The sequence below is a fragment of the Lolium rigidum genome, chromosome 1 (assembly GCF_022539505.1).
Source record: "Lolium rigidum isolate FL_2022 chromosome 1, APGP_CSIRO_Lrig_0.1, whole genome shotgun sequence".
Taxonomy (NCBI): domain Eukaryota; kingdom Viridiplantae; phylum Streptophyta; class Magnoliopsida; order Poales; family Poaceae; genus Lolium; species Lolium rigidum.
The window spans coordinates 139,403,945-139,417,869 of NC_061508.1; the positions used below are offsets into that span (position 1 = coordinate 139,403,945).

The 13,925-nt window shown below is 43.4% G+C and overlaps 1 protein-coding gene across 1 annotated transcript; it reads right to left on the reverse strand.

Annotated features, from left to right (window-relative positions):
- Window positions 1-4,891: 4,891 nt before the first annotated feature.
- On the reverse strand, window positions 4,892-11,703 carry LOC124679385. Its single transcript, XM_047215175.1, has 3 exons — window positions 11,337-11,703; window positions 6,010-8,033; window positions 4,892-5,457 (listed from the first exon to the last, which is right to left on the reverse strand). Exons 1-3 carry the CDS (start codon window positions 11,643-11,645, stop codon window positions 5,265-5,267), a joined length of 2,526 nt encoding a protein of 841 aa, XP_047071131.1. The 5' UTR covers window positions 11,646-11,703; the 3' UTR covers window positions 4,892-5,264.
- Between the last annotated feature and the right edge of the window lie 2,222 nt (window positions 11,704-13,925).

Below are 13,925 nucleotides of genomic sequence, written 5' to 3' on the forward strand. Positions count from 1 at the left end.
GTGAAGGCAGCGTTCGACAAGCGGTGGCTTTTGGATCCATATTTCAAGACCTTGCACTATGATCGCAACGACTCGGCCTTGTCTCACCGTTGACACATGATCGGACATGCTTGCAACAAGTGGCACATCGTCGTGGAGGAGATTCATCGTGTCCCATGTTAGCGGTACCAACTTCGATGACCAAGTAAGCAAACTTGCCTTCATTGTGCGTTGTCGACCATTTTTTAGGCCGTTTGTGTTATGCTGCATTGTCGGCCATTGTAGATACGCACCATGATCGCCGCCTACCGCAAGGACAACGAGGACTCTGAATTCAAGTTCATCCACGGCTTTGCCCAGATTGAGACATTCGACAAGTGGATGGAGACGTGAACTGCTCTCTCCAAGGCCAACGCCATGTATGACCCCGCTGCGATGCCATCACCGGCCTCTGATGGCCGGCCCCTTGGAACAAGAAGGCTAAGGCACTGATGGACATGGAGCCGACCATCGAGAAGTTGCACTCGTCCATCAAGGCGTGCATGGATGACGCCACCACGCACGGTGCCAAGCGGGCAAAGCAGGCCACACGGATGGAGGTGATCGTGGCGGCAAGGTGTGGGCGTTGTTCATCGAGAGGCAGTACATCAAGCTCGACATGATCAAGGCCGGCGTGGCGGCGAAGAAGAGGAAGGAGGACCTGGCAATGTTGCTGGTCGACAGAAGCGGCATGAACGACGACGTTAGGACATGGTGCACCAAAGATCGCGTCATGATCATGTCCGAGAGGAGAGCTCCACCGGTGACCCAGCCCACCACACTACACCACTGGTGACTTCATCTCCATCAGCGACAGAGACCCGGTCGGCGACCGCGACTTCCCAAGCGATCCCTAATCCACCATAGGCAACCCCGAAAGAGGTGCCTTCTACCCCGGTGGATGATCTCTCCCTTTGATTTCCGCGGCTATGTAATGTCGGCCTGTGAGAGCCTTTTTTCTGGTTCGCTAGACATTGATTTGCAGCGATTTGCGATGACGTGATCGTCGAGACTATGTGATCGGTTTGTAGGCGCCAAAACTATATGATTGGCAATCTAATTTGTGGTATGTTTGAATTTGTCTAATTTATTTAGGGGCCGCGTTTTGGGGCTGCGGCTGGAAGCCGGTGCCCCCCGATAGAATGAACTTACACCTACGCCCACCATAAAGCCATGCAGCGGACGCCTTATAAGTGGGGACGGCGAGTGGAGATGCTCTAAAAAAGAATTGAAATCTTCTTACTATTGAGCAAGCGAGGAAGATGACTGGCTAAAAGGCTCAAAGCAACTGACCGAATAATCTAAAATACGACCACAACAACAATGTCAACAATGTTTAATCAAGAAAAATGAACTAGTCATCCAGAAGGGCACTGCCTTCGTCAGGAGCGCAGAAGGCATCCATCGTGTCAAAAAAGGCTTACACTGTCCAAAGTCATGGAAGCAGGACCATCATTTCGAGGTGGAAGAGGAGTTGACGCTATCGGGGGATGTACCACCGGACGTAGGAGGTTGTGGACTCAGTGTTGGTGTAGCACCCGAACGGAGCTCTTGGAGGCGCAGCTTGATGGCCTGGAGCTTATTCTGCACCCTCGATTCGACTGAGGCGACTAAGTCAGCAGGCAGGTCGTCGAAGCTTTTGCGGCGGCCGGCGAGGAAGTCAAGGAGGACAAGCTCGGTCTCCTTGTCGTGGCACTGCTGCTGGACTTTGGCAAGTTTTGCTCTCACCTTGTCGTTCCTTTGCTCGAGTAAGTCTATGCCGTCCAGCTGGCTTTTGAACTTCTCCGAGTCCGGAAGGCCTCTATACCGACGCACGACCTCGGAGGCCGCCTCCGGCGATGGCCAGACCACCGGCCGGGCCTCGCCGGGGCAGTACACCACAAGGCACGCGGGGACGTCGCACAGGACGGCGAGCTCGCGGACCTGCTTCTGCAGATTGGGCAGGCGCCTCTGAAGCGCCACCTTGCGCTTCGTGTTGTCCATGATCCACCGGATCTTCAGCCTCGCCCTCGCCCTCTCCCTCCCTTTACGCGCCATTCTTTCTGCCGCTTGGTGTGTGAGGAGAAGAAAGAGAGTAGCACACATTTTATAGGAGAGAATTCTTTGGACGGTCATAATTGCTGTCCAAATATTTTTGGATTTTGAAGATCGGTGCATATATGCCCCAATTTGCATGGAAAATCTTTGGAGAATAAGTAATGTTAATTTTCAGATAGACTAAATCCAAAAAGATTTCATTGCGTGTGTTTTTCACTCAGAAATAATTTCCATGCAAGTATGAAAACATTTATGGGTGAAAAAAACACGTGATGAAATCTTTTTGGATTTGCTCTATCTTATATTAATATTCGTTGTTCTCCAAGGATTTTCACTGCATATTGCATATATACACCAATCTTTAAGATCCAGATATCTCAAAAAAAAAATTCACAAATAGAATAGTCTGCTTACATGTCATGTGTGAGGGATTTTTATCTATTCTCATACATATGGCAAAATACATGCATGCAAGTTGGAAAACATTTCTGAGTGAAAGAAACTCGTGACGAAATCTTTCGGATTTGCTCTATCTAAAAGTTAATATTCATTGTTCTCCAAATATTTTCCATGCAAATTGGAGCATATATACAACGATATATCTTCAAGATCCAAATATCTCAAAAAGAAAATTATTACGTCACACCACGATAATAGAATAATCTGCTTACATGTGATGCGTGAGCGGATTTCTTCTGTTCTCATACAGATGACGAAAGACATACAAGCAAGTTTGAAAACATTTCTGAGTGAAAGAAACACGTGATGAAATCTTTTTGGATCTGCTCTATCTAAAATTAATGTTGGTTGTTATTCAAAGATTTTCCCTACATATTGGTGCATATATACACCGATCTTCAAGATCCAGATATTTCAAGATCTTTTTGAGAAATTTGGATCTTGAAGATCAGATTTCATATGCTCTGGTATGCAGGGAAAATGTTCGGAAAAGAATGAGTATTTTTTAGATAGAGCAAATCCAAAAATATTTCATCGCGAGTTTCTCTCACTCATAAATGTTTTTCCAACTTGCATGTATGTGTTTCGTCATATGTATGAGAATAGAAAAAAGAATCTCACACATCACATGTAAGCAGAGTATTCTATTAAAGTGGTGTGGAGTAATTAATCTTTTTTTTCAGATATCTAAATCTTTAAGATTGGTGTATATATGCTGCAATATGCAGGGAAAATCTTTGGAGAACAACGAATATTAATTGTAGATAGAGCAAATCCAAAAATATTTCATCATGTGTTTCTTTCACTCAGAAATGTTTTCAAACTTACATGTACGTATTTGGTCATATGTATGAGAATAGAAAAAAAAATCCCTCACACATCACATGTAAGCAGATTATTCTATTATCATGGTGCGAAGTACAGTAATAATTTTCTTTTTGCGATATATGGATCTTGAAGATCAGTGTATATGCTCCAATATGCAAGAAAAATCATTGGAGATCAATGGATTTTAAAAATTAGATAGAGCAAATCCAAAAAGATTTCATCACGAGTTTCTTTCACTCAGAAATGTTTTCCAACTTGCATGTATGTATTTCTGTCATATGTATGAGAATAGAAAAAGAATCCCTCACACATCACATGTAAGCAGATTATTATATTATCGTGGTGTGAAGTGATAATTTTTTATTTGAGATACTTGGGTCTTGAAGATCAGTGTATATATGATCCCGTATGCAGGGAAAATCTTTTCAGAAAGTTGTCAAACACACGTCTCGAAATCCAACTGGGGAACCAAAATCCTCACGTTTAAAAATTCCGTCATTTTTTAGGTATAGCAAATCCAAAAATATTTCATTATGTATGTCTTTTGCTACTTGCATGCATGTATTTCGTCATATGTATGAGAACAGGAAAAGTCCCTCACACATCACATGTAAGCAGATTATCGTGCCGTGAAGTAATAATAGTTGACCACGTACGACAATGTCTCATATGGACTCCTACGCCAGATATACATACGGGTCTGCATAGAGCGTACCCGGTGCTGAAAGCTCCCACACATACAGGTTTGCATAAGACTGATATTTAGGAGTTGATCACCAAGCTCTTTAACTTTTGCATTAAAAAAAGAGTAAAATTTTGCGGTTGTCTGGTTCATCTTGATATTCCTGATCTCTCTCCTACGCTTGCTGATAATGCAACCCTACTGTCGTGGTGCCTTCTAGATCCAGAGCGCACCCAAAGATTCATCGCCAGTTCTTCAATAGTGTAGTCATCTAGTACATCTTGCTGATAATGCAACCCTACTGTCGTGGTGCCTTCTAGATCCAGAGCGCACCCAAAGATTCATCGCCAGTTCTTCAATAGTGTAGTCATCTAGTACATCATTTGGACTATCTAGAGCGTTTTTGTTTAAATATATAATGTACGGCAGAACTCATCTCTGCTTTGGCGGGAAAAAAAAAACGATTTTAATTGGAGATCCTGTTAAAAGTCAAATGGGATCTTGTTAAACTGTAACATGTAGGCCAAATTAGACCGGATTGCCACATAAATCTTAGCCAACATTAAATTTCATGTTTGTGAACTGTATGTAGTAGCTAACTTAAAGATGTCATTACATAGTACTTTCAGCTGGCACAAGTCAGCGACTCTATTGTGTGCTTCCCTTTGTTTATGCGCCTTCTTCTTTTGGTCCCAAAACATGGTCGATTGTCCTGCAATTCATGGAAGGTGCAATATGATGCTCTAAGGTATGATGTTTCAAGGCTACCATCAGCAGAGTAAGATTTGCACGTAGTATTCTTGTAACCTCCAAAAAAAAGAGCAGGATGTTTTCAAGAAGAAAAATAAAAGCAGAACAGGCTGGACATATCGTCTCAATCTTCCGATACAACATATACAGGCCCGAAAATGTTACATATACATGCAGGTACAGAACAAAAAACATCGCTCGAATCTCAACTCAGCAGTAACAGAAAGAAAGAAAATATAAGAACTGGGGCTCAGGGTCTGCACTTCTCTTCTAACTAATTGGAGAAATGAACAGAGAATTGCTCAAATCCTCCACCGATCAATGCACTGATATAAATGGCACACATTCCAATGGAAAACAGGATTGTTCGCCACATAAATTGACCACGTGAGATATTTCACGTGGCTGGTTCCTCAAGGGAAACGCTACAGCTCCACGATCAGTCTGTCTTGGCAGATAGGTAGCAGATAACAAATTGCTGCTATGAACTTCAGGAATCCACTGGTTTATCAGGTACTGAAAGTTCATCTTTCAACATAAAAGATAGATCATGCATCTGAGACAGCAACTTCTCTACATTTGAATTACCAGCTTCTGATTTTGGTCTGGAGTTATTTTCATGACTCGTTGCCCATACTGCAGACAGTGCATCATCATCACCCATGTGTGGCATTATGTTCCTCCTGCACATAATGAAAACATACAACATATGATGAATTATTTATCACCAATGGGATTGAGTGAGATACTAAACACTATACAACATGAACCGCAATATATCTCACAACCGATCATCTCCTACATTATTCTGGCAGCTGTAAGCATGAATAGACATAAAAGAGAGCAAAGTGCAGTAAACAATAGGCATGATACAGAGTGGTGCTTACTGGACAGAAATTTGAAATCAAACAAAAGGATTCGAGTGGGTCATTATTTTGATTTATCTGTACAAAGCAGGAATAACTAGTTGTTGACTACAAATGCCAAACCTTAGGCCATGGCATAAAAATATCAAAGAAAATAAAATATAGAATCCAGCAATCAACTTATGGTGCCATGTGTCTATCCTTTGCATGAAGCGTCTATTTGTATGATAAATTTGTCAACCGTAATTTATAAACGACCTACACATTTGGCTTTAGAAAACATAATTAATCAATAATACAGTTATGACTCATCCACAAACCATGAACAAAAGAATACACATTCAGCTTAAAAGGTGTGCCATCACAAACCTTTCCAAGTGTTCACCAGATGGAACTGCATTTGCTTCCATAGAATTATCCTTTTTATCTATTTGGCTTTGGGATGGAGCATACTGTGCATAGTTCCCAGATTCCAGCCCTAGTATATCAATCGCAGATAATGAGGGCTTGTCAGACAATGGATCATGTGGCAGTTCTTGCAAGTTTGTTTCCAATTGAGTGGAATTTTTTAAATCTTGCCAGCCATCAAATGGATCATTATTTTGATTTATCTGTTCAAGGTTCTTAAATTGCTCCGTATGGCTCGAAGACCACAAGTTCACAGGTTCAATTCCTGAAAAATCTTTTTGGAACTGTACTTCCACAGGAATCTTTATATTTCCTTGTGCTTGACCAAAACTAGCAAAATCTTGCCATCCATCAGATGAGTCGTCAATTCTACTTGCACCTTTGCTGCTACTATTAGATTCCTTGACATTGCTGGTTAGCCACAAATCCCTGGAGTCAATTTCTTGAGCAGGCTCAGATGATACACCAGACACTTCTCTCCAAACATTAGGTATGTTTTCTTGTTGGTGACTTGACGTGGTGACATCTTGCCAGATATCAAATGTATCGTCTTTTATATTTGTTGAAACAGTATTTGTGGCATTACTGCTGGCATTTGCCCATAGTTGCACAGGACCAGTTCCTTCATGCTGCTCAAATGAAATATCCGTCAGTTCTCCACCTACATTATATGAACTTTGCTGTGTTTGATCTGAACCAGCAAAACCTTGCCAATCATCCAGTGTTATCTTATTCCCATTTACTAAGTCAATGTTTGTTGATTCCCTAGTATTATTGTCTGCGAACCATGAGCCTACATCCATTTCTCTGTGACTGAAATGTGGAACTTCCGTCAGCTGTCCAGCTTGATTGAATGAAGCAGCCTCTGCTTGGCCAGATGTGGTAAAATCTTGCCAGTCATCACTTGCATCATCAGTTTGCTTAATAATTTCTGTAGTGGTATGTTCTTTGACATTACCAACAGGCCACAAATCAACAGAATTAGTTTCTAAAGAATGTTCTGGTGAGATTGATGTTTCTGTAACAGGGTTCCCAAAATCACAGCCTCCTTCACCACTTGATGATCCTTCCACCAGTTTCATCACATCTCCTCCTTCAGCAGAAATAGATGCAAAAGCTTGCCAATCATCAGAATTGCCTGCAACATCATTAGATGATTCCATGCTTCTTACTGCCAAGGAATCCGTTCTTTTTATTTGTGAGGAGTCGCCCTCTGTATGTTCTCCGGTATTTGATAGTGTGCCCTGATTTCCACCTCCTGTAAATTCTTGCCACTCGTCAAAAGCTTCCTCAATGCTGACTCCGCTGTCACCCCTTCCATGCAATTGATTGCTCTGAACTGAATTCTCGTTAAGGGAGGACCCAGTGAACTCAGTAACACTGTTTTCAGCAACCAGCCCACTGTTACTCTCGACAATGGCCAGGACAGACTTTTGAATAAAAAGGTTATCTTTATTAATTGTGCCACTTGCTGAAGCCAAATCTTCTGAATGTTCTAGGCCAGTACTTCTCAAATCCATTTCATTTCCAGCAGCTAATACCGGGGAGATGGCAGCCCCAGAAGCTGGAAAAATAGAAGACTCGGCAACTGGCGCTCCCTTAAATAGGTCAAGTTGCTTGGAGTCTCCAACAACATTTTCTGAGTCAGTAGACTGAAAGTCAGCATCCCAATTTGCAAAGGCTGTAGTAGTTTCCATTTGATGTGTGCTATGCTTTTCCTGCACTACATTATGAGTTCCAGGAAGAGCTGCAGCAGCTGTCTCCTCTTTTCTTTCAATGAAAAATGAGTCCAGGTTAACACCGGGCAAATTTAGTGTGGATGCAACCGATGGTTGTTCGTTGCTCATGGAACTTCCGGATATTTCCCTATTCTCAGGGGGGAAAGTAAGTCTTAAGTCCAGAAGATCAGATAAGACCACCCCGCTCTTTGGCGCCTCATTGCTTTTATTTGAATCCGTGGAGTCACCATCAAATTCTACAGGTTCCTGAATGAAAACATTCAGATATCAGACTGTATCCAGTTTAAAGACAAAATGGAACTGTAGTGCAAATCTTAAGAAGGTAACTACCAACAACAGTGATGCCTTTGCTTTATCCACAATCGAATTTATTCTTTATTGGGAGCTCAAGCTTACTGAAATAATCCAGATTCCAAAACTACAATGGTAAGCAACATCCATGTTCTCAATAGCACATGGAGCTCATGCTCTAGAAATGGCTTTAAAGTGTCCGTGCAGTGAGCGAGCAAGTAAGCACCCAGACAACTACACAGTACTCCTATATTACTGTATTAGTCAAATTACAACACATCTAGATAAGCATATTGCCAAATTTATACTAAGTAATATAATAATATGAACCATTTTTCAAACAACATTTTAGACAACCAGTGGATGTTCTCTAGATATTTCGGTGCCATCCAACATGGACATGACATCAAACACTGCTTCAGATTGAATATTATATCTACAAAGCTTTTTTTTCTTCTACTATGTACAAAATCTTTAGCATTCGTAGTGAAAAAAATAAGTTTGGGAAAAATGGTCATAACAAATACATGCGCTTAGGCCACAATGATGATATGTTTAGAGAGTTTCAGCTTCTCAGTCAGAAAATATGTACCACAAGGACTGTTTGACCGAAGCTTGTAGGGCAGCTTCTCCATTACTTTTACAAGGGGAAGAGAAAACGCTTCCCCATTAATCTTGCATAAGGCAGAACTTGTTGTAATGGTCAAAGCAATTGTATCTAAGAGGCATAAGTTCCGTTGGACGAACTTTGGGTTTACAGACCACCAAGTGCTAACAGATTACAATCCTAGGGAATGTTTGATTCTTAGGATAGGAAAACCATAGGAATAGGAAAAATGTAGGATTGCAATGTCATGCCCAACCCAATCCTTACATGAATTCATAGGAAGAAAAGTTTGTTTGATTCCACTATAGGAAAAGCAAAGATTTCTGAAAAAGAGGTGCAAATGGATGTATGATTTCCTATGAAATCTAGTGCAAAGAACTCCTTAGGAAAAATTCCTATGGGAGTCAATCCTACAAATCAACCAACCATCATAGAAAATATTCCTATAGGATTTAATCCTACAAATTTCCTATGCAAATCCTTTGAATCAAACAAGCCCTAGGTTAATAAGGATGACGCTCTTGCTGCCATGGATGGTGTGGAAGCACCGTAATGCCTGTGTCTTTGAGGGCGAGCAGCCCTGGCTTCTCTCTGGGCTAGGGCGGGGGCTTTAGGGCTACGTGCCGTCCTGCCAGTAGATTGGGATGTTCATTGAGCTAACGCTATCTCGTATGCTGTAACACTCCTCCCTCGTGGGGTGTGATCTTGTAAAACTCTTCTTCTTTGCAATGAAAGGAAACGCAATGTCATTGCGTTTTCTCAAAAAAAAAAAAAGACTTGTTAGATAGTAGGCATGTTTCTTCTCTACTTTAGATAACTACGAAGAGCCAAACAGTTCCCAAGAACTCTGTAATTTAAGATGCAGCTTACTAAGAAAAGCTTCTAGCTTGCGACTTGATGCAATCAAGGTTTCTGACATTTATACTGTGTAGGGGATTCCCTTGAAGTCTTTCCAAAAGGACGTACCCAGTGCTGAGAGCTCCCGCACTGTGCGCGGTCTGGGGAAGGTGTTAGTGGCAAGCCTTACCCTCACGAAGTGCAATGTGAGGAGACCGCGACTCGAACCTGGGACCTCTCGGTCACAGGCGGTGAGGCTCTACCGCTGCACCAGGTGGCCAGGCCCGCCCTCCCTTGAAGTCACATTCTCTAGAATATGCTGCTATAAGGTCATCATTGGCAAACAGATAAGGTTTATATATCATACATAACTGAAGTATGGAACTTCTAGCTCGATAGTTCACCTAAGGAAGTGCAGGTAGTCATTCCAGGAGAGAAGTCCACAAGCAAGAAATTTTCGCTTAGGCTACTCATATCTCACAAATGTAAGTTACACAAAACAGGTATCAAAATCTAGTGTATTTGATCTTGGTAGGCTCACCAGTAGCATCATGAATTAGCAAACTGGGAAGGATTGCTAACATAAACTAATCCTTGTGAGCAGCCAATTATTATTCCATGGTCTGAATTATTTCGTCAAAGAACCATGCACAAAAAATTACTAACATACGAAATGGCTGTGTTGAAGACTGGAAAGTGGTGATATAGCAACAGATTTCCTGTTATATCATTACATGTACTCCCTCTGTACCGAAATAGATGTTACAGATTTGTCTAGATTCACATGTATCTATACACTAAAACGTGTTGAGATACATGCGTGTCTAGACGAATATACGACAAGTAATTCAGTACAGAGGGAGTATTAATTATTCAAGTGCATTCTTTACCACTTTCTCACAACAACTGAACAACAAAATGATCCTAATGTTTTCCCTCATTGTTTCCACAAATAATAAGATGATAACTGTAGAAAAAGGGCGAATTGTACTGCCAATAAAAAAAAATCGAAGTCCAAATTTAACACAAAACACATGTCAGAAAACATGTCCTGCGCTTAATAATATGACATGTGCCTTATTTGCATCACAGCATAATCTCTTAGCGACCTAGCAGAGTATTTATCTCCTGACTTCTTATAAATTGGGAAGCGCAATTTCCACAAATGTACGCCACATTTTCTCCAAAGACCTGTTTATGGTTCCGCAATTTCTCTTTTAAACGTCTATGGTTTGGTCTTTGGAAGAAAAGGAAACAGCAATCATCTCTACACTGCAATAGCGCTAAAAAAATATGAATTTTTTTGCACACAGCAAGTAAAGCTAAATTCCATGGCACAGCTTTATAAACAAGCATCCCAATCTTTTCCACTTATTATTACTTCCCTACTTTCAACACCACACATTCAAGCCATGGCACTAGAAATCCTAAGCGCAGAGACTTAGACGCCAAATCTACGGCTTTACTTCTCCCTGGATGCTGGAAACGAACGGCAGTCAACAAGATCGCCAAACATCAATTATCTCTACACTGCAATAGCGCTAAAAAAATATGAATTTTTTTGCACATAGCAAGTAAAGCTAAATTCCATGGCTCAGCTTTATAAACAAGCATCCCAATCTTTTCCACTTATTATTACTTCCCTACTTTCAACACCACACATTCAAGCCATGGCACTAGAAATCCTAAGCGCAGAGACTTAGACGCCAAATCTACGGCTTTACGTCTCCCTGGATGCTGGAAACGAACGGCAGTCGACTAGATCGCCAAACAGTGCAGCATAACAGATCGACGAGGTGAGAAAAGGAGCTCACGGATCCATCCAGCCGGAGAGAGCCGAGCAGCCACCGGTAGGCCGCACTGCGTCGGAACGCGATACCATCGTCCTCCTCTCGCCTAGGAGACCCACAGTAGGCGCAGACGGCGGACTGCGCGCCACGGAGGAGGCCGCCCGCGGCGCCGCAGCGGCCGCACAAGAGCTCCGGCGACGCATCGGGGTCGAAGGCGGCGACGGCGTCGGCGAAGGAGGGGAAGGGAGCGCGGGAGGGGGAGGGAGGAGGCGCGGAGGCGGCCTCGCGAATGGAGGACTGGAGGCGGTGGATGGCAGCGGCGGGGATCTCCATCTCCGGTAGGGGAGTGCGTTCAGAATTCTCAGATCTCTCGACCGGGCCGCTCGCCGGTTGTGCTGAGCACTTGGTTGGGTTTGTTGGTGCTCACGGCTGCCAAGTCGCACGTTTCTTTCGAAATTTGCCGATTGATTTCGGCATTTCAGCCTCGGTAAATTTGTACTACTTCGGTGTAATTTTAGGCTTAGTTCAATTTTTTATTAAGTTTGATCAATGTATAGAAAATTTTACTGCCTCTGTCTATAAAAAATTGTCTTAGATTTATTAAATCTTGGATGCATGTGAATACTACTTGACGGCTCCGTCCTTGCTTAGGAAAAAGTGTATAGATACGTTGAAGCTTAGAGAAATCTAAAGACACCTTTCTTTGGAGGAAGTAGTAATAGCTATACTCCATAACATAATGTTAGTATACTACATGCATCTAGTGATTTTAAGTTTTAATTTGGTGTTGTACTAGTACTTGAACATTTGCAATGCACCTCGGACTAACATTTTATATCCCCAAACAAAAAAAAAGACTAAACTGGAAACATAATTGTGATATTATCATAGTTTTTAAAAGAGGACATTAAACACAGCAACATTAATTTTCAAAGCATTTATCCTTGATTCACTACAAGAAATCTGCCATAATATGACGTTTTTTTTATGACTGGAAATCAAAATGTCATAGATTTATGACGTTCCTAGCTTTGACCGTCCTTGGCCACTCGGAGGGGGCAAAACCCTAGAAAATCGTGACGTTATTGGGCAAAAACGTCATTTGCAATTTAGGTCAAAACGTCATTAGAAGGCCAAAAAAAATCTAGCCAATCAGAAGGCAGGAAACAACCTACCAAGGATCAACCCAAAACTTGGATCTCAACCGTCCGAAGCATCCAACGCACCAAACAGAACCGAAATTGCCGCCCAGGATTTTCCCATTCGCGCCCAAAACTTTTGGGCCACACGCGTGACCGACCCAACAAAGCTGACCGACCCGCGCCGGCCGGACCACTCCAAACCCTACCTCATCTCCATGTTCCTTCCGCCGCCGCCGCTCTCCGGCCTAGATCCCGGCCAACTCCGGCGACCGATCGCCATTTCGACCATGGCCCCCAAACACCCTCCTCCTCCTCTCTATACTCCACCGCATGGAACCACCAAATTTAACCCCCAACCGAGGGGATTTCCTAGGCGGCGGCGGAAGGGATCCCGGTGGCAAGGATGAGCGGCGGCGGCACGGAGGAGGTAGCCGCGGGCCCCGTCCCACAGGCCTCGAAGAAGCCGGGTGCAGTGGTCTCAAGGAGATCGTGCACCACCTAGAGGCCAAGATCTACGCTGCCCGCGCGAGTGCGGCATGGACCCCGACGAGGCCGTCGCCCGCCTCCTCTCCCAAGGTCGGCCCCCGCTCCCGCGCACGCCCGTGAGGCCGCTATGGTTTCCGGCGCCGGTATCGCCGTCTCGCCGGAGCCGCCCGGCCGGCCGGGGGCGCGGCGGAACTGAAATCCCGCGGAGTCCCTCTGCGGAGGAGAGCACATCCGGTAGGCCGAGCTCGGCCGCAAGGGAGGAGCCAACCAAGATGAGGATCATGATTAAGGGCGGCGTGTGGAAGAACACGGAGGACGAGATCCTCAAGGCGGTCGTGATGAGGTACGGCAAGAACCAGTGGGCGCGCATCTCCTCGCTGCTCGTCCGCAAGTCCGCCAAGCAGTGCAAGGCCCGCTGGTACGAGTGGCTCGACCCCTCCATCAAGAAGGTAATGCCGCAGCCCACACTCCACCTAACCTCCTGTCTGTTCCTCGCGTGCTGGTTACTAGAAATCAGAGGATCCCGCGAGCAATTGTGATGTGGAGTGATTTGAAAGGACCTCGTAGTTGTAATGTGGTGTTCTGAAACTGCAATTGCATATATAGCTGCTCTGTGAAATAGCTATTCAGTTTGCAGTGTGTGTTATAGGATACGTTTTCCTTGTATAATTACGGCCAGTTTGAAAATACAACCCACCTTGATGTACACTTTCAGGTTAGGTTCTTGTCTCTTTCATGCCGTACCATGCTATAACCCGGTACACTGCCTGTGAAAATCTAGTGATGCACATGAGAAAATAGTGTGTGGTTATCTTCCAACAATCAGAGTCAAATAATTATTTGTATCCTGTCTAATATTCTTGTTAGGGAAGTTCATATAATGAGCTAAGTACATCATCTCTGGGTTGTCGTCATGTGCTTATTTTGTGCTAAAGAATAATTGAATACTTGTCTTTGCATGATGTTAAGCTGTTAACATGTTTTC